The 22,286-nt window shown below is 35.6% G+C and overlaps 1 protein-coding gene across 11 annotated transcripts; it reads left to right on the plus strand.

Annotated features, from left to right (window-relative positions):
• Positions 1–18,148: 18,148 nt before the first annotated feature.
• Positions 18,149–20,743, plus strand: LOC113276356. 11 transcript variants are annotated; one of them, XM_026525948.1, is made up of 6 exons: positions 18,149–18,244; positions 18,406–18,480; positions 19,126–19,574; positions 19,683–19,756; positions 20,123–20,150; positions 20,279–20,743. In XM_026525948.1, the coding sequence occupies exons 3-6, from the start codon at positions 19,454–19,456 to the stop codon at positions 20,386–20,388; spliced, it is 333 nt and encodes a 110-aa protein (XP_026381733.1). In that variant the 5' UTR covers positions 18,149–18,244; positions 18,406–18,480; positions 19,126–19,453; the 3' UTR covers positions 20,389–20,743. The 11 variants fall into 11 exon arrangements, 9 of the variants coding, with proteins under 9 accessions (XP_026381733.1, XP_026381737.1, XP_026381731.1 ...); XM_026525952.1 differs by having other exon boundaries at positions 19,220–19,574; XM_026525950.1 differs by having other exon boundaries at positions 18,157–18,284.
• The last annotated feature ends 1,543 nt before the right edge of the window (positions 20,744–22,286 follow it).

Below are 22,286 nucleotides of genomic sequence, written 5' to 3' on the forward strand. Positions count from 1 at the left end.
TTCTGAACCCTCCTTCATATACTGACTTTTTGATCTTGCTCTTAATGTTTTGGATATTAGGCTTAATTTTCTCAAACATCATCTTGTTTTTCTGAAACCAAAGCTCTTTTAAAATTGCACAGGCAGCCCTAATCCAGCATTCTCTAATGAAAGGAATGTTACCTTTTGCATTGCTGCACACTTCTTCAAAAGATTTTGGAATTTTGAATTTAAATATAAAACAAATCCATTTCCAAACCTCTTTACTGAATTTGCACTACCACGACAAATGATGCATATTATCTTGGTCTTCTTCACAAATGCAGCACCTTGAAGCTAATTCATACCCCCTTTCAACCATTACTGAGTCATCAACATATATTCCTTGAATGATTTTCCAGATGTTGCTTGCTATAGCAGGATGTAAGAATGAATTCCACATGTATTTGTAGAAATACAGAGGATGTTCTTTATTTCTCACTAAATTGATTGCAGAAGAAGTAGTGAAATTACCTTTTATTTCTCCTCCATATTAAGCTATCACTTCCAATACCAATTTCAGGTGAAGTGTAAGTTGAAAGCATTTGTTTCATTTGCTCAGGTACATTAAATTTTCCTTCAAGAATTAAGTTTGACACTTTCATTTTCTCGGGTACAATTCCTTTGGATCGTATTCCAAACAGCAGAGGAACAACGAATCTGTTTGGTAATAAATTCGTAGACTCTTTTAAAGATAAAGATATCTTAAGTCATATACGCAAAGACTCTTACGTTTAGTCTAATAAACTCCTTTGCCTGGTTAGATCAATCTAACTTTAACTATCAAAATAGTCAAGTCTAGATTCGTAATCAATCAATGTATTTCTCAATCAAATAAATCCGATTTCTAATTGGATCCCAGTCGATCAAGGTTTGTGCACACAACAAGATACAAAAACCAATAAGAAATCTTCTTCGTATTCAAATCTTCTTTAATCTTCAATAACCTGCACAACATCAATTGAATCTCTTGTGATCAATCACGCACAAAACGGAGTCTAATAATAATGGATTATCACAAGATGTCTTTAGATCTAACAACAGTTCTAAAGATCCCGTCGATACTTCGATCTAGTTTGAGTGAATATTATATCAGAAGAGAAGATTCTCAAGAATAAACAAACTAGGTGCAATCAAAGTTTCAACAACCGTTAGTCAATCAAATCAATCGAAAACTAATAACATTGCAATTATCTAGTTTCTCACCAAGGGTACTCGTAGAGCTTCTTGATCCCGCAGAAGTCTTTAAATGAGCGGTCGTAAGAGATTTCACCTAATTAGTATACTTTCCTCTCAGAATATACGGCTCCACCAGAAACAACAAGAACTGAAGTTTGCCTGGCTATTAGGATAGTTTGCTAAAAATGCAAAATTAGGTATTTATAGACCAAGGATATTTGGACATCAAGGAATCACCAAAACCGAAAGTATTCTTAAGATTTGCAATGAATAGCAAGATTCCGTTTTTATAATTCCAATAAAATCTTGTCCAATATTTCCTAAATATCTGAATAGAAAATCTCCAATTAGTAAATGCACATTACTAATTATTATTCTATAGAGATATGCATTTAATTGTTGGTAATTAAAGCATATAAAACCAAAAACCTTAATTAAAAGATTCTCAATTTATTTTGGCACAGGATCTCCTTGAGTACTAAGGAATATCTTTGAACAATAAATGATAAGAGTTACTGCTCTTGTTCAAAGTATGTTGACATCATTTCACTGTAAACCCTTATTTCATATTCACATGGATTTACATTCTTGGAATCGGTCATACCATACTTCCAAACAAGTTTAGAATTGGTTTCCCTGTATTCCAAGACAACTATGTGATTGATCAAATACCAAATCACATACATGGATTCAGTCGGTTCTACCAATCACTAGGATCGATTATACCTCAATATGGAAATACTTGTGATCGGTCACACAAGTTACCAGGACCGGTTACACCAGTTACAAGGATCAGTTCCATCTACACATGATAATACTTGTGATCGGTCACACCATTTACCAGAACCGGTTAAACCAATTACAAGGATCGATTAAATATACTCATGGTCGGTCACACCAGTTACTAGGGTTGGTTACACCAATTACTAGGATCTGTCATACCAAAACATGGTGATTACTTAGGATCATCATACTAATTAATAAAAACCAGTCATACCAAATCATAAGGAAGGCACTGTGATTAGTTACACCAAGATACATAACATATTTACGATCAGTTCTACCAACTCACACATATTGGTCATCCAAAGATTTGCAATGAATAGTCGGAACAATAAGCCTAATTATTTCCCTTTCGATTCACGAAACATGTTCATGAATGTACTTCCTTTAAACGAATGTAAAACATTGTTTCCTATGATGAAATCTTCACCATAAACCATTCACATAATCATAACAATATATAAAGGATTATTTCGATGTCATATCTAAGAAGTTCAAAAGACAAGCATTATACTTCGTAGTCTAAATCCTTAATACTATGATCATACTATTATGATCATGTCACATCACTAGAGTACAATATGTACAGTATATACCGCTTTGCAGTTATGTTTTCAATATAGCACGACTTGAAATATACGTTAGGAATGAAACAGTTCAAGTCAATATTACTAACCTCAAGTGGAAGGGTGATATCGTCGTTGTAGTTCGCTACTTCTTCACATTCTTCAGGTCTTCGGAGTAATACTTCTATGTCTCAACATTCCTAGACTTTCTAGCCTAACCTAAACGAAGTTGACTCTAGTATTTAATCAAGCGACTTTAGATGAATTTTGACACACTAAAATATGACAACCAAACTTGACATACCAATGCTTGGTGAGTCAACCGAGCTATGCTCTAACACTATCAAATGAAAATGAATCCATTCTCCTTCACAACCTAACGACCACTATTTTATTTTATTGTTTAAATATCAAATAAGGTGGGAAAAAAAATGAATTGTTGATTTGTAGTTATATAATCATCGGGGTATCTCTTCATCGACTTTGACGACTTTCCACGTTTTATTTTGGTCGTCATCTTCTTGGGATGAATACCGTGATGACTTTTCGTATCTGAAAAAACATTCACAGGGTTGTTATGATATTCATCCCAAAATTTGGCGGCTACTTGACGGATACGATTAGTCTCAGGTTATGAAAATCTAAATCATGCCGAGTAGATTGTCAAAAACTTGTTTTTCTTATGCTTGATTTAGTAATTAGTCGTCATCAAAACCCAACTTGCCAACTAGGTTATGGTCGCCAGTTTGATACATTTTCGACCCTGACGAACAATAACTGCCAAAAAACCAGTTTTTATGTGTCCATTTTTGCTTTTAGTCATCATGTTTTTGAAACTATAACAGTGACAACGTCTGGTAATAGTTAGTCGGTATAGTTGGAATAAATACAACATGACGACATTTGATTGACTATTACAAGTCGTCATTTTGTTATTGTACGATCATGACGACCATGCACGGTCGGCATGTTGTTGTGTGGTCAAGCATGATGACTTTTCATAAACCGAGTTCTGCATTTTGAATTCCTTCTATCATTTGAAGAGTTAAAACAACAAAACCATGTTCTATTCCATTTTGAAAAATGCTTGATTAAAGTAATTCATTTTCGTAACAAAAAATTTTGAAAAAAACAAAAAGTTTCCAAAATCTTTTCCAAACAAGATTCAATAAATTTTGCTAAAATCTAACAAAAATTACAATTAAAATGTTTACTTAGCAAAGTTAGTCTAACATTTATTAACTTAACTAATTCAATAAATCAGTATTAATTAGCCTGGATTCATTGGGGTGTACCCAGATTAATTGGGGTATACCTAATGAGACAAAACCTGGGTCATTTTGAAGTAAACAAAGCCACCCCTTAACCATGTATTTTCTAAATAGCTAAATTATCCTTGTTTAATGAACACTAAATTCTAATTAGCTTAATTAATTAAGTTTAAATTGATTGAATAGATTAAAACTTATGAATTTAAGTTATGAAATTTTGTTTTTGATTGAAATTTTGTGAGATGATTTTTGATGATTTTTTTTTTTGAGAATATCTCTTGCAACGAAAATGAAAGCATACAACCGAAACTTCTAAAAAGGGGATTGCAAATCTGTTATATGAAATCATACTAAAAATCAAAGAAGAAATCAACACTTTCAGTTCTGAAAGTATGAAAAGTCGGCAAGGTCGACTAATGAAGATCATGCCGACTAATACAGGCCGGCAAGGTCGACAAATGAAGAAAATGCCGACTTAAAATAGCCGGCAAGGTATACGAATGCAGACAATACCGTCTTTATTATTTTTGACACACAGAAGACTGTTATAAATGCGTCGGTATTCGGCATGGTATTGATTTCTTACCTTGTCGGCTATCTGTAGTCGGCAATTATTAACTTTCTTATCTTGCTAGTTAGCATTTAGTCGGCACTGCAGTAATCTTACAACCTTGCCGACTTTAGTTATCCCCAAAAAGAAAACTGAATTCTGATATATGCAATTTACTTTATTCATGCAATTTTGGTTACTACATTGATTGAAACATAAAATCTAACTCCTTGTCGACGGAAAAACGAATACACTTAGCATGTGCATCAAGCCTTTGAACCCATAAGAGACCCTAGTTTACGAGTTATAGTCTCGTGAGGTTTTACATAGAGATCTACCCACAAAACCTATACTAAAACCATCAATCTTCGTTGAAGGAATCCAGTCATCTCCGGCCTGCATGAAGTCCGGGGCATACTCTGGGATTTTGGAGACCATGAATTCATAGCTTGCATCGAATGAGAATGCTTCCCCCTTTTCCTCCAAGTAGTGCACTTTGACGACTTCATGCTACAAAAGAAAAACACAAACTTAATTTGTTAGTGGTGTTTAGTAGGAAGACCAAACAACATGGATCACGTAAAATAAACCACAAACATACTTACAAATTGTTCAATGGACAATTTGAAGTTGGTAACGTTAAAAATCCGGGGTTGGAGAGCTAAAAAAGAAAATATCGCATTTTCGATGACTAGGTGCCTATCATGGACTTGTGAAACACCTCTTCCATTAGGATTCCCAAAATCTTGCCTAAATTTGTTGTGTACCCTAGCCCAAAAGGTTACGACATCCACCCTTACGGAAGACTGATGTCTAACTCGAGTTTCCGGGTACCACTCTTTGGTGATTGCCAAATCTTCATTTGAGTCAAATGATGCCATTGTTGTATGTAGAGAGCTATTGGGAGAGTTAGATGGTGTGTATGATGATATGAGCTTTGGAGAGTATATGCAAATAGGTGTGTGTTGTTTTGTAGAGAGAAGTAGTGTATTTATAGGATGGTGCCCAAATTTGGCCGTTATAATGCCTAATTACAAGTCAATCAATGCAATTGTACTTGCAAAAAAATTGAATTTTGAATTCGTCGGCGCGGTTTTGTTTCCCCAATATGCCGACTAACTTTGGCCGACAGGGTCTTAATTTTCTTACCCTGCCGACCTTATTATGCTTTTAGGCATCAGGAGTTCATTTTCTTCTGTTTAACCGTCAGAATGGTATTTTTTCATTAGCGTGCCGGCTATGGTATAGTCGGAAAGATCGTGATTTATAACCATGCCGAACTTATTATGCTTTTAGGCATCAGGAGAAGGTATTTTCTGCAACACATAGTCGGCAGGGTCGATAACATAATACCTTGCCGGCCGTAAACCAGCCGGATAGGTATTAATCTGATTACCTTTCCGACCCAGGTATGCAAATAATTTCTGCTGTCAGGGCCGGCAGTCTGACAGTTCACAACCTTGTCGGCCATGGTGTAGTCTGCAACTTAACTTAAAAAAAGCATGCCGACATAAGTATTGAAACTTTACATAGCTAAACAAACCATTCATTCAACAACTAGAAATCCAACACTTTTTGTCCAAAATACGAAAACATGTCCCATAAACCTTAAAAAAATATTTGTCCAACCGTTAACCTTAACATTTGTCTACCACAACATAAATAAATAAACTAGAGACTGCATTCATTCACCACCACGACCACGACCCCGTTTATGAGCACCACCACTACTACATTCACCACCACGGGAACGACCCCTTTTTTTGTCAACATTCATCTTGGCTTGTGCTTCCCTCCTGACTTTTTCGTCCCTCTTTAATTCAGCATCAGCTCGCTTGAACAATTCATAGGCATCCTCATTTTTAATTGCTAGCATAGTCAATGTGCTTGCTTTGTTCTTCAATCGACAAAGGCTCTCCTCTTTCTCTCGCGCAACACATCACCCTCACAAGGCTCTTCAAATGATCCTTCCATTTTCAATTAAACAACAAACAATTAATAGAATGATTCGATAATTTAATCTTAAAACAGTACGAGCAACTCTAAAATACTTACAAAGAACTTAAGACTTGTTGCTGGGTCTTTCGATGCCATCTTCCTCTTGCGAGCCAATTCTTCAGCAGTCATTTCCCTAATCACAATAGGACGACCCCAACCCATACCACGACATGTATCTCTCATGACCTTCATGACCTTCGGTCACCTCGTCCAAAAGACTCGTATCGACTTTACGGTCACGTCTTTCGTTCCAATGATCTTTAACTGGAGCTGGAGCATAAGCGACGTTAATAATTTTTTGGGACGTGGTGCAGTCCTACCTTAGCAATTGAAAGAATGGCTCAACATCGCATGACCCGATGTGGATCGTACATTGAATATCCATCGGTGCACAACAAGGTACCATAGTGTAATGCAAAACCATCTCTCCTTTGGATTAAACCTTGATTTCTAGCATCTCGATACGGATAAAATATTACCTCATCCACAGTCAATTTGTCCAAGGTGCTTCGGATTTTGGAAAGCTGTTGCGGAAATTCCTTATCCTGACCACCCTTAAAACTGTATCTTTGTCCTCTTGGCTTATCAATCACAACATTATCATCCACTTTGACGTAGGAGTTTCCTTTCACTAAAGTACGGAAGTTCTCATATATCCAAACCTATGCAAATACAAAGTTTAGTAAGAATCTTATCTTACTAGAATTTTGCAAATATAAATGATTTAGACATATATTTCCGTTAACTTGCGCAGTGAGTTCCCTTGAATCCTTTCTCAACTCATTGTTCAAGAAGGAGACCACCGCGGTACTCCAAGAATACTCATGCATCTTATCTAAGGGATCCAATAGTTTCATATTCCTGGCGTCGACCAAGCTTCCGGAACTGTCGGGGAAGATACATTTGCCCAGGACGTTTAGCAAATAAGCTGACGCGGTAGCATTGATTCGCACCAAGTCCACCCTTCCTTCCTCATAAGATTTTCTTGGTCCCAGATAATGTGTCCTTCAACTTCTTCAGATTAAACTCCTTGCTTAGATGACCATCCTTCATCACAAGCATAGACTTTGTCTCACTCTGATCCCAACCGAACAAAGTTTTGGTCAATTTTAAGATACCCTCCCAAGAAATTTTATCATCGAAGCCATCATTGACTGCTTTTACCTCAACCTTTGATGAGCATCATCAGGAGTTATCGCCATATCACCGAATAAGAATAACATTGTATCGGTATCTCCGTAGAACCTCTCACATAATGCAGATACGTAACTCTATCATGCTCAATATTCGAACTCTCCACCGTAGGCCACAACCCGGAGTTCTTGACAATCGCTTGCACCTTGTCGCATTCATCGTCAAGATCCCAGTTCTTAGTCACTGAACATGAAGCTTGGCGCCTCATGAGACGAATGGCATGCTTGTGATCCTAAATACCAAGAAAACAAAATGAAAATAAATACAAACACTTGACGCAAATTTAAGATAGATACACTTAAATAAAAAAACAAAGACGTATTGAGATTACTTAAGATAATATTATGGATTTGACATGCCCATGAGTCTTTGTATCCAAAAAGAACGTGTACACCATCTTCTGGGGTTCCCTTTGGAGGCTCACCTGGTTTCAGTTTAACCATCAAGTGAGAGGGGGGCATATGGGAATCAGCTGGTTTAGTGATAACCCTCTTCGGTCTTTCGGTTGCAGTTGAAGTTGAAGCTTGGGTAGTTGCAGCATGGGTAGTTGCAGCTTGGGTTTGTTCTCCACCTTCTTCTTCTTCTTCTTCTTCTTCTTCTTATTCCTCTTACTCTTCAACAATTTCATCTTCTCTATCTTTTTCTTTATCTCTATTACCATCATCATCATTACCTCCTCCAAATGTGGCATATCTTGATCACCATCATCATTGTTGTCTCCTCCATCAGCCGAAGTTCTTTCAAAAACATCATCATCATCATCTCTTCTACAAGATGGACTCCCTTGGTCTTCATCTGGAGTTTCATATGAATAATTTGGTTCCGGTGGTGGTTGAGAATCATTCTGTACACGGATCTTGAGCATCCCCGGCTCAACAAATTCCCCTCGATGTGTTGCAGTCAAGAGTTTTTCACCAACACGAGGAGGTTTTGAAGGAGGAGTAGCACTTTTTTCTTTCCCTTTTGCGACCTAAACAAGAACAATTTTTAAAAAAATCAACAGTCGGCAGGGTCGACAAATATAACCTTGCCGGCGACACAAAAGTCGGAAGGGTCGATACCTAAACTACATGTCGGCTAAAGCATAGTCGGCAGGGTCTTATTCCAATAACCTGACGGCTTATAACAACTTGAACACGGGATTTTCAACATCAACAGTCGGCAGGCTCTATAATCAAAACAATACAGGCTAAAATAAAGCCGACAGGGTGGTATTCAAATACCCTTCCGACTTTCAAAATTTAAGGCATCAGGAGATACTAATAATTGAAATACAGCCGGCAGGGTAAAATTTATAACCCGCCGACTTAAAAAAAACTAACGCCGGCAGGCTCCTAGGTTGAATACCTTGTCGAACCTGTACGTAGCAGTTACAGATATTAACAGCCGGCAAGATCTTCAATCTAAGAGCTTGCCGACTAAATCTATCTATGAAATTGTCGGCAAGGTCGTGGAACAAACATCTTGTCGGCTATATAACTGCAAATTCAGAATTTTGATTTTTCTGACCTAATTTGACATGCAAATATGAAATTGAAGTACTGAAGTGAGTTTAAGTAGTCCCTTATTTTCTTAATCGCACCATTTCTTCGGTCTCGGCGGCGTTGATCTCTTTTTCTTTGATGGTTTTTTTCTTCACTTTTCTTTGAACTAATTTTGGAAATTCAGGGTTGTATTCATTGGGTTTTCGATTTGCTCCTTTCATACAACTAGCCCTAGGTCACGGCGGATCCATTTTTGAAGATTAATCGGAACTTTTGAATTGACGATTCCGACGAATTAATCGACGAGTTTCGGTGGTGGGGGATGGAGGAGCCGGTAAGGTGTTTGAGGAGGAGAAGAAGAAGAGAAGAAGATGAAATGAAGAGAATGAAAACTGATCTAGGGTAATTATAATTATAAAGGATAAGGGTAGTTTTGTAACTTTACCCATTAGGACTCCCCCTTTGCCCTTTAAAAAGAGTCCCCTTAAAATTGGGTATACCCCAATTAATCTGGGTATACCCCAATCAAGCCAGGTTAATTAATTAGGATGCGGATTAGATATTACTAAAAATATGTTGATAAGGGGCTTTGAACTTTACTTTCAGGTGGCTTTGTTTTGTCTTATAACGTATACCCCTGTTTTGGGTATACCCCAATCTCACAAATGTTTTTATTATCTTAATAAATATAAATATAGTATAAGATTGATTTATCTTTTTTTATAGGGCTTGTGGCTCATGGATGTGCGTTCCATTAGATGATTAGGTTTTCTTTTTCCTATATATAGAGAACATTGTATTATGTAATCCCTGATGCCGCTTTATCAAATAAGAAGTTCTTCTTCTTCTCTATTTTTATCTCTATCTCTTGCTATAACCTAATCGATACTACAGAACGTTATCATGCACGAAGTTGTACCGCAGAGCTATATGGGTCGATTGATTTTTTTTTTCTTTTTCTACATGGATGTTTTCCATTAACACTGCAATCAAACAAGCTAAGTTGGAATTTTTTTATTTCTTTTTCCTGTTTTTGATTTTGGCATATATATTGGGAATATTAAATCTATGGTGAAAATTGATTTAATCAAGAATTAAGGATTATTTTGATTATTATTTTGGTTTTGTTTATGTATTAACTAGGAGTCACTTTGATTGATTAGAAATAATCAGGAATTATTTTGATTAATTAATCTAACTAATCTTAATCTTAGGGATTTAGGGATATAAATTTTGGATCCTAGTTAATGGCTGTGGAAGAAAATCAATAGAAATCTGATCTCGTGTGCTTGAGTGCTCCTGTTCGCCGTGGAAGAAAATGTGACCCCGTCTGTTGGCATTCCGAGGAGATAGAAATCCGTAAGAGATGATGCTGATCCATTAACCCGGCCGATCACTATCCCGATCCATCAACCTGACCGGCTCCCGTCCTGTCCTGTCATGATCCGGCTCCGGTCCTGTCCTGTTCCGACCCTTCCCTAAAGGTGTCCTGTCCTGTTCGTTCTGGCTTGGGGCGTGCATGGCAAAAACCGTACCCAGGTCTGTCTATGTACAGGGAGAACCAAAGATTGGTTTTGTGGATGTACTGTACTGGGCGGTGGGAACTAAAGCTCGGATTAAGATATGTAACCAATGTTAATGGGTTTTAATATTAAATGCTAATGTGGATTATTTATTTATTTATTTTAAGAACATGCTTAGTTCTGTTTTTTTTTAAATAAGTCCATAAACGGTCAATTTAAATTATGAATGTTGATCTTGATAATTAAGAATTTTGGACTTAACGTTATTTTGTTCGTTTGAATATGATATCTGCTATAGTTGAATGGTGTCTTTTGCTCAATTGGTTGTACCAACTCGATTCAAAATATTTATTTGGGTTTAGCAGTACATGACACCATTATTACGCACTTGATATTTTCTTTCCAAATTTGAATGTTCTGTGGAATGTAACCCATTTGCTTGACTATTAATCTGCCAGTAGTTACAAAAGATACGTCCAAATAAATATTCAACCTAAATTAATTGGTTGAAATGTATAGTGAGATGCTCTTGGTCTATTGAGATAAAGAAATTTCTCAAATTAAGCTAAATGTAGCAAAATTGAAAATGGAAAGAACCACGAAGTAATAAGGGTTAGACGTAATTACTCATATAAAGCATGTGAAAAGGGACATATATATCATGAGACAAAGATGTATTTTTTCCCAGTAGTAATGACACCAAAGTACAGGTATCAGCTGAATATGGGATGAAACTAAGATGTAATTCTAGCTCCCATCATAAATGAAAGAGTTGGAAATGCACCTGGTCATAGGTGTTGATATATACAATGTAATGTGTATATCATAGTAGCAACCAATTTTCACATCAACTTTGATGGCAACAAGAACTTTGCCGGACCAATTGTCTATCTTATTCAATTGAACTAGATCCAATATCTACACCTATGGAATGAAAACACGAGACATAAATTCTCTAGAGCACTTGAGATATATATATTTGGTGAAACGTAATTTATATTCAGTCTAAAGTACTTGAGTTGAATCCCACTTTTTTTACGTAATAAGGCCACACCAATTTTTAAAACTCTCAAGACCAAATGTCTAACTCATAGTTGTTTTTTCTTCCACTAGCTTAAGGAATTTAAACTAGTTTTTGAACTATTTCCTTATAATGTGACTACGAGGATTGGATCATCGAGCGCAACACTGCTCAAAAATTTGTTTTCAAGATAGAACAAAGACGTCACAAAATCTCTATATGTGCCGAAAGATAATTACACCTTGTTAAATTCCAAAGAAACGATGCAAATGGATATCATGTGGAACCTGACTGTGATGATAATGTAATTGATTGCATCTTTTATAGTCACTAATGTATTTGTAAGGAAACATACTTTAGAGAGATTAATGAGTCAATTTAGTGAAATGTAAATCACTATAGTATTAATTTGGATTATTGAATCCATATTGACTATGATGATGAAATGTTGAAAATTAACTTATACAGACTTTGACATAACCATAAAGGCATTTTGGTTGTGACATGATGTTTCGTTTTGAAAGGACTCATACGTACATTGATGTGTTTGAGTAGACGAGACAACGGGAAAAAGATTGATAGAATGCGAAATAACAACACATCTCTCAATAAGTGTTTTCTAAAGTACCAGATGCACAACCCCCTCCTCCCTCCCATTATGCTTTTAAGTAAGAGAGCATATCACTTATTTTACAAAGTCTTCAGTAAAACAGGATCGAGACCATCCTAAGATGCAAATGGTAAACAATCCATATTACAAAGATAACAAGGTGAAATTTAGAAAAATATTCATGCAGAATGCAGACCATTAAAGTGACTTATGGCTCTGGTGAATGTTTTGACATTTTGGACTAGTTAAAGACATATTACACAATACAAAGTGCAAAGGCTCACTGCCCTTATTAATGCTAGAGAATTTACATCAAAAGGACTTGACGAATATTGCGTATTTGATAGGATCAATATAGAGCATCTTATACCCAATGGTGTCGCAGAGGCTACTATCAAAGGTTACAGATGGTGCCTAAGGAATAGGTTATGCGTACCGACCTATCTTTTATTTCTTTGGGGATATGCAATATTACACGCATCTTACTTAATTCGTTTTTAGAACCCAATATTAATCAACTTTTTATGCGTACCAGTTGGTAATTGGATTTAAGCCTGACGTTCGTGTTCTTACGCATTTTTGGTTGCACTATATATGTGCCATTACGACTCCACATCGTACTATGATGGATATTCAAAACTGTTAAGTAGTTGCGTTGGAAATAAATTCCCAACAATTATCCGCATTTTAAAACTTTTGGCAGGATATCTCTTACCGCTAGATTTGCGGGTTATCACTTTAATGAGACAGTCTTCCCGTCGTTAGGGAGAGATAAGAAAAAGTATTCTAAGGGAACGACATGATTTGTCTTGGTGTGTTCCCACTGTGTCTCATATTGATTCTTGTACTCCACAAATGTAAATGTGAAGTGATAGAATATTCGATTTTCAGAATGTACACTTATGTTGCTAAAGTGATGAGATCACACATACCAGCTGCAAACCTACCTGCAAAGTTACGAATACTCAATATGGGATATACACCATAGACTAAGGTGTTGCAACTACATTCAGTGGAAGTGTGGATGAGGCCATGGATCCATAAAGGAAGTTGGAGAGACCACTTGGTTCGATCAATCTTCACCTAAAAAGGAAGTAGGTAAGTAAGGCACAACTTATTTTTATCATCGGAAATCATCTTATAAGATTGTCTCTGAATATGTCCATGAATCAAACTAGAGGACGCTCCGAAGTTTTAAATGATTCTAGAGAACAATGAAATCCTGACGGATTATGAGAATGCACATGAGTCAATGGAAGGATCATGCATGCACACTGATGATATAATCCATAAATAGTTGCTCCATAAGTAGAGCACAATGAGATCGAACTATGCTTTATTTTGATTAATTTCAAATAAATAGCACATTTGGCCAAAGCAATCCAGGTAGAACTTAGTTCTTTGACAAATATACAGGTATTTGGTGTGGTAGTGCTAACCAACCAAGTGTAAAGCCTATTGGACATACATGATTACTTTGTTACAAAGCATAATGAGAAGAAAGCAGTCTTGAAGTATAAAGACTCGCCTTGTGGCGCGAGGTTTCTCACAAAGCCCTGGAATTTTCTCTTGTAATGAACTTCATAGAGTTTCGCTACTCAGTTATATTGGTAATTTCAAAAGAACTTTAAATGCAGCATATGTATGTGGTTGTTATGTATCTCTGAAAGAATCAAGAGATGGAAGATATTTTGTTACCAAAATCAAGTGACTCTAAACCACAGAGCACGTTTACAGTTAGATAGAATGCCCACTTATAGATAGAAGCAATCAGGCGGATGTGGTATACCCGTTTAAGTGGCTATTTGATTTGGAGGGGATAGACAAGTAAGTTATTTTTCCTTGCATATTCACAAGAAAGTTCCTGATTTGGAATTGTATATATCTATGTCGATGACACAAACATGATGGGTACTCTTGATGTAATAAGAGACCTTAAAAGCTATTTGAAATCCGAATTTGAGATGAAAAATCTGGAAAAAGCTCGACCGAATACTGAGCTTGTGGTATATTATTCCACCAGTTTGCATATGTCTAAAGTTGTCAGGCAATTTAATAAAGACATTCATCCTGATAGCACTCCCCTGATTAGTCGAGTTTCAAATGTAAGTAAGTGACCATTTCGTCTAAAAGAAGATGATGAAGATGTATTTGGGATGAAATTCCCATATCTAAGTATAATATACGCATTGTTGTACTTAGTATAGTAATATACTCGTTTAAATTTTATATCCTCAGGAAACTTGTTGTCTAGATATAGCTCAGCGCCAACGCAACGTCATTGGAATGATACAGTGAATGTAATCATGTACTTAAAAGTAACCATTGACATGAGTTTGTTTTATCCCTGCAAAGACATAAAAAAGGAATGTTAAAGAGACTGCAATACAAAGGTTGTTGATTATGAAGGAACAATGATCTCTTCTCCAAAGAAACTAATCAAGGGGAGATATGGTAGACTATTTTCTAAGTCATTACCGATATTCAGTTTTGAAATGTACATGACTAAAGGAACTGTCAGGAACAACTCTGAAAGTAATCAGGGAGAGATGCCGACATCAGGGGGAGGATTCAAGGATATGATGTCGACATATTTTACTTCGAAATTGAAGTTGTGTTGTACTTTTTTTCCTTTCGATCGAGAGTAGTTTTTTCCAAAGGGTTTTGTTACTCGACAGGGTTTTTAGCGAGACAACACTAAAAGCATCAAGTATGTTAAACGTTGAATACATAAAGATCGTGTTGATATTACTGAAAATATATGAATCAAATAAATGAAACGTGATAGTATGTTAAGCAACGTAACTTCCATAATTAACAACAGGGTCTTATAAACATTCAAGTCACCAAAGTAAAGTGTGATAAACTCCTTTTGACTGCACTAGACTAATGAAAATTGACTGACATCAGGGGGATCATCTAATGGTGTGTTGAACTATTTTCCTTCACCGAGGTTGCTTTTTCCCATAGGGTTTTGTTACTCGACAAGGTTTTTAATGAGACAACAACAAACACCGGGAAGCAATTTCCCAACTAAGGCTATTGTCTCTCCCACGAGGATTTTCTGCCTTAGGAGTTGTGATGCAACTAGTCAACTTTTACGGAACAAAGTGATCATCTGCAACTGATCACCTTTACTTGAATCTGTCACGTTGTACTCTTTCCTCTTCGTCAAGGTTTTGTCCCACTGGGTTTTTCTTATCAAGGTTTTAATGAGGCAACATATTCGAGTCCATCTATGTTCTAAGTTTACTTAATATTGTACTGTTTTTCTTTTGTTCAGGTTTTGTCCCTCTGGGTTTTTCCTGACGAAGTTTTAACGAGGAAATTAACTTAGACTCGTCGATCTTTGAAAATCGTATTGCATGTGATGAACTACATGTAAAGTACGTGACAACATGTGAAATACTACATGTGAAGAGTTTTACCAAGGTTTTATCCCACTAAGTTTTTCCTTGTCAAAGTTTTAATGAGGCGGTTGATTTTGGCACAAGTCATCAAGAAGAGGACGACATTTGAAGAACTACATTCAAAACACTATATGTGAAGTACTATGTAAAAGCTTTGTTATTGAACCGCACAAGGGGGGGTGTTATAGGGCCTGTGGCCCATGGATGTGCGGTCCATTAGATGACTAGGTTTTCCCTTTCCTATATATAGAGAACATTGTATTATGTAATCCCTGATGCCTCTTTATCAAATAAGAAGTTGTTCTCCTTCTCTATTTTTATCTCTATCTCTTGCTTTAACCTAGTCCATTACTTCAAAACATTTCAAATTTTTATTATTTTAATAAATATAAATATAGTATAAGATTGATTTACCATTTCAAAGAGTGTTCTGATTATAGTTATAGTTTGCAGCAAATGCGTAGCACGAGTGCATGTTACAATAACATGGAACCTAATAACCTATCTTTGACTTGCTAGTAGAGAAGTACACATAAAGTGAAAAGAACAAAAATAATGAACCATCTTCCTCGAATCCAACCTACTCTTATTAAATCCATAAAACCCTGGCTGATAGGTGCTTTGAACTTGACCACTTTTATAACTCATGAACTTAAACTGACATGAAACGAGAAGATAAGATAAGATTTAAAAAGATATAGATCAATTAGTGTTAACTTTCAAAGGTAAAAATAAACATTCAAAGGAAAAAAAACTAATGAAGTAGAAAAACAGTTGAAGTAAACAGGGACATATAAAGGAAAAATGACATGTGTTTAGACATTTTTGATTATGAGAAAAGAAGATGAAAAGTTAAAAGATAAAAAGGAACTAAACACAAAGATCAATTTACTGTGACCATAAAACTTGATAAATAAAAAGTAGAAACTAAAAGCAACGAGAGAAAAGGAAATGTTGGTGGTGGTAGGGACTTTGTGGGCTGCCTTTAACAAATCCGTATTGTATTATCTCCTTAATCGTACTACACTCATGCATCCACGATGGAAAAGATGGGAAATGTAGTTATAAAGATTCATCAGATAGCCAGGGAACAAGTCAATGTGTACGTGACAATGAAATCTTGCTCATTAAGCAATTATAGAGAGGAGATGAGTGGAGATGATGTATACTGTGTTAAGTAAAGGTTGGACGACTATACGTCTCTTGTTCCCACCACCATCCTTTTTCAACTTTCTTTTATTTTGGTGTTTATGGGGTATATTGGGTTTGTTTTATGATATGACATATAATATTTGTTAATTAATTTGATATAATAATGTTGTCATTTCCACTATCTCGCACTTTATTTGCAATCGGTTCCAAGGTGCTCCGAGGCCAAGCACAATGGCAACGTATTTCCATTTCCCTTAGCCGTGGCTTATGAGATGCATCTCATTATAGGTGATGACATCTCTTATAGCCCGTTCGTTTGGAAAAATTAGAATCCTACGAACTCAATTATGAGTAATCCAATTCTTGGAATTGGATTCCAAAAAATTTGATTCCAATCCAAAAAATTCATGTTCGGTTGAGATAATTCAATTATCTTTGTTATTACCCCGGAATCCAATTCCATTACATCATTGGACCAATGGAATGGAAATCTATCATTTTGGAGGGAATTGGATTCCTAGGAATCGAAATTCCCAATTACATAGAGTTCATTTGCCCCGTTCGGTTCAAGGAATTGGGAGCACTCCCTAGGAATTGGGAATCCAATTCTCCCAACCGAATGGGTTGTTAGTTTAATCATACGGGAACTTGGATTCCGTATAAATAGTGAGATTTCATTTTTGTTTTCTTTCCACTAATTTATATAAACATTATTTATAGGTAAAAAAGTTTTAAGAGAAACAAAATAAAGATATAATAGAAAGAAAAAAAAAAGAGTTTCAGTAAAATAAAAGAGTTAAAAGTGAAAAACTCCGTTGAAAATCACATGGAAATTGAGTTCTCGTAAAGTAGTTTTTTCAACGAAAACTCATGTGATTTCGGTTAGCTAAAGTCATCATCATATCTGATCAACTATTAATTGCATCTAAGGGATCTCGCTACATTAAAGAGATTTGGAAGACCATAGTAGTTGGATTTCGTTATAATTAACAGGGGTAGTCAAATGAGATTTCTATAGAATTTCATAGATTATTTTATTTGAGTGACTCCCGGAAATTTTCTGAAAATATAGAGATTTTTAATGATTCGCTAAGAGTATATAAGAGAGCTTTTGTGACTTGAGACAAAAAAAAGAGGTTTTAAAGATTCTCTATTATTTGTGGAGACAAAAAAATATATTGTATATATAATTTGAGTCCAAATTAGAGAGCTGTGGTTAAAAGCTGAATAAAGGTCAAATTCTAGAGTTTTTGGCCCCACTTGAGAGAATATAGACCAATGATAATTTTGGGTTTTGAGATCTTTTCGGTGTTTTTTTGCCGCACAGGAAATGGGGTAGGTGAACGATACCTAAATTTAGATTAGTTTTTCTCCGGTTTCCAGATTTTAATTTTATTCTCTTCTATTCTTTCTGCGATTCTGTTTGCCCTGATTATATTCTCCTTCTCAATCCCATAAACGAGAGTGGAGGCATATACCATGAAAGTAAAACCCTAATCCCCTTCGTTTAACATCACAAAGAAACGTCTGTTGCGTCTTTTCTTTTCCCTTCTCCCTATTCTTCTTCTTTCGCTTTTGCAACAACATCCAAAGATTATTAACCTGTTTTTATATTTATCTTAGATTCTTCTTTGTTTTCTTTTCAGGAACATGCTATGAAAAAAGAGGAGCTTCTTGATTCGCAGATCAATGGGCGTGAAGTATGTGAGGATGAAAAAGTGGTAAGCCATTAATTCTTTGTTCTAGGTTTTTTCTGAAACAGATCCCATAAAAATCGTGGAATAGAATCAACATAAGTAAGTATTTTTTCCGTGTTAATAGTAACTCACTGACTCAATTCATGATTTTGTTTCTTTATTTGATTCTTAGGGTCGTATGATTTCGTGTTAATATGATTTGTTTCTTTATTTGATTTTTTCTTTCCCGTTTATATGATTTCATGGTTAAATATCATGACTGATGAGAAGGTACAAGCAAGTACCATTTTACCTAAAATTGGTACTCTCAGCTTTAAAGGCTTAGATTTTTTTGAAGGTTGAATAACGTTTTTTGCAGCAAATATAAACACCCTAATCCTAAAAGCAAATGTGAACCATTTCGGAAACCTGGATTCCTTTTGATAAGTCATAGTATTAGATACTTAAAACTCAGCTTCTACTTCATCTTCTTTTCTCTCTTTCCAAAACAAAATGTCTATCTTCATGCCTAATATCATGGAGAAAGATGCTATCGAGGATGTCGGGAAGGGGTTGATTGGTATATTAGAATACTCAACTCCTGATGTACGAATTCCTTTGACCTCACTCTCATTTTGATATTCGTTAGATCTTAGTACTCACATTTATTCATTTTTGTATTCTTTGCAGAATTGTGTATGTTGATGCCTAATATCATGGAGAAATATACTTTTGATGTCGTATACGAGCGAGATGTTGATTATTAATTTTTTTATACTTTTAGGACTGCAGGAAGGTGATGGTAGTCTGCCTCAAGTGAATGGTGTATTGATGGTACTGCCTTTACGTATTACTTGATATGCAATCATCAATTGTCTTGGATACAATAAAATTGTTCTTTAATTGGTAGGGTTTAGATCATGTGGATGTGGCTCTTAAGAAACTTTTGCACGGGGTAAATGGTGTTCTCCGTCGTAATACAGTCATGGCAATGTGTTTCTCTTTTTCTTAATGTTATATGTGTATTGCATGGTTTGGATTTATGACAGGGAAACTGAAAATTTGTGGGCTACCAGAAGAACAGTTCTGCGAGCAAGCATTTGTTCGTTATACGAAGCAAGATTTGTTGTACTTTCATGGTAATGAATTTTGATTTGATTTTGTAAAACATAGTTTCTGTAATGAGGATTAAATGTGCCTTTCGCAATTATGAATCACCATCTAAATTATATTTGATGGTGTCACAGGTGTGAGTGTGACGAGACTGAGCATGGCCTTCTGTGGTACCACGAGATGGGAGTATAGACCACGTAGAAATTATGTAAGTAGATATTTGCACATAATGAAATGTGTTCCTTAGATTGTTACTAATTAATACTATCGCGAGGTATTTAACCATTCAATAATGTTTTATCATGAAAATTGAAATATACTGGAAACTTGAATTGTGTGGAACATTACCTCTACTTGCAGGGTTCTCCTCTAATTTGAGTAAATACATGATTTGCTTCTATGTTCGTTGTATTTTTGCTGAAATGTAAACATTGAAGCATCTGTCTGCTTTCTATGTTCATTGTATTTTTGCTGAATTGAAAACATTGAAGCATCTGTCTGCTTTCTGATTTTTGGATTTTTGGTAATGCAGTTCTAGATTTTTAATTTATCTCACCGCGGTGTAACTTTGCAGGCGAGGAGTAATTTCTCTGAACCAAATGGTAAACGTGGTGAACAAAAGTGAAAGACATAATAAGTGCCAGCCCTTGAAAATGCTAATCTTTCATTTTCAGATTACAGATTACTTCTTGCAGTTGTAACATTTTTTTTCCGTTTTGATTGAAAATAGTGATGGGGAAAGCGAAGGTGACAAGCGTGATGACGATGAATAAGGATCAATACGCGGAGATTGGACACCACAATCCTCAAGAGAATAAAGAAACAAATGTCTTCTGGTGATCACATGAACATGGTTCATGTTTCAAATGACGCCGTCTTTTCTGTTGAAAAATGTGGCACAAACTATCCCTTGGATTAAAGGGCTGAAACTAAAGTAGTTACATTAATGGCGATTTGTAGTTCATTTTTTTCAAATCTTACCACGAGTGAGTTGGGGGGAGTTTGATGTATTTTGGATCTTGGGGATTTTGAGGGAGTGTAAGATAGTATAGGGAGTTTGAGAGAGTTCGGTGTTTTGAGTGTAGGGAGTTTGAGAGACTCTCCCAAAATCTCAACTCTTTTGGGAGATTTGGAATAAGGCAAAAATATACTGTAAACTCCTCAGAACTCCACAAAAAAGCCCAACTCCCTAGCATTCTAATTTTTACCACTAACAGGGAGTTTAAGAGTTTCTTTCAAACTCCTCCACAACTAACGGGGTTGTCTAGGTAGTTTGGGAGACTCTTCTAAACCCTCCCACGACTAACGGGGATTTTGAGAGACTCTTTGAAACTCCCCACAACTAACAGGAAAAAACTCAACTACACCAAACTCCCTCAACTCCCTTGAAGACTAACACCCTGTTAACTGTTATTGATCTGGATATCATCATTTTGAATAATTTAGGTGGCATAGATTATTATCAATTATCAAATTATTTTCTTCAGTCTCTTCTCTTAAACTTATTACCATGTTCTTCATGCTAAATTTACCATGTTTTTTTTTAAATAGGTTGCATATTCAATGATGACAGAATAAAAACGACAACCCTTTCTGTGATAAGCTTAAGCTCGTGCAAAGCAAGGGCGAGACACTAGTAATATCTAATAAAAAATTCAAAATATTTTCTGGTTACTTTATTATGTACGTTATAATCTTAATTAAAATACCATGAATATCTGAGAAAATATTTTCCATTGTCAAAATAAATATCAGTGTTGTTCTATGGATATGTTTTCATTCTCTTTATTCCACTCATCCCACATTTTATTTGCTATACTATCTCGCCACTGGTTTACTGCGCGGATGACCCGTTACTTGGTCTTCATGTCAAACAAAAGAAGAGGAAAAAAAATCGTACTCTCAAAAACAAATATTCCCCAAGTTTCTAAGTCTCCTAAAATATCACAATATCACCTCTCGGGGAGAGATTTCTACCATGCCTATTTTATTAAAAAAGCCTCTCCAAATCTCTGAAAACAACAAATCAATGACTTTCAATTTTCATTAGAATAACATGGTATTGTAGTGACTCTTATGAAATCCTAATCCAATAACATGGAGTTTCATAGGATTATAATAACATAAAAAGTTCTCTGACCAATAACAAGAGACATTAGGAGACACTCCAAAAATCTCTATGGACGAACAATAGATTTGGAAACTTTCCAGAAGCCATTTGAAATCTCATTTACCTACCCCTTTGTAAAGTTAGTCCATAGAGATATTTGGAGAGTCTCCTAATGTCTCTTATTAGTGGTTAAAAACTCCATGTTATTGGATTAGGATTTCATAAGAGTCACTCCATCCAACACCCATGTTATTCGAAGGAGAATTGAAAGTCGTTGATTTGTTGTTTTCAGATATTTTGAGAGGCTTTTTTTACGAAAATAGGCATGATAGAAATCTCTCCCCAAGAGGTGATATTACTTGAAAAATTGGGAATATTTGTTTTTGAGAGTTGTACCAATTTTTTTTTTTGAGCTGATGACTAAGAAACAGGCTATTTGCGCAGTAATCCAGCAAATCACATTCAAATGCAATGGATATCTCCTTTCTCTTTTCTTCTTTTTTACTCGTGTACACTGAGATTTTTCTTTGCCATTTCAAAACACGATTGTCTTTCCCAATCTTGAGAAGTTCAATAATCCTTTTCTCATTTGGACATCCTTTCCCAAAATCGAAACTCAGAGGCAACA

The sequence above is a fragment of the Papaver somniferum genome, chromosome 4 (assembly GCF_003573695.1).
Source record: "Papaver somniferum cultivar HN1 chromosome 4, ASM357369v1, whole genome shotgun sequence".
Classification (NCBI taxonomy): Eukaryota; Viridiplantae; Streptophyta; class Magnoliopsida; order Ranunculales; family Papaveraceae; genus Papaver; species Papaver somniferum.

Bases quoted from the DNA above. Each gene is read 5' to 3' on its own strand.
- LOC113276356 (XM_026525946.1), top strand. From the start codon at position 19,454: ATGTGTATTGCATGGTTTGGATTTATGACAGGGAAACTGAAAATTTGT. The intron at 19,575-19,682 runs GTAATGAATTTT...ATGGTGTCACAG, and splicing joins AGATTTGTTGTACTTTCATG to GTGTGAGTGTGACGAGACTG. The intron at 20,151-20,278 runs GTAAACGTGGTG...GATTGAAAATAG, and splicing joins TAATTTCTCTGAACCAAATG to TGATGGGGAAAGCGAAGGTG.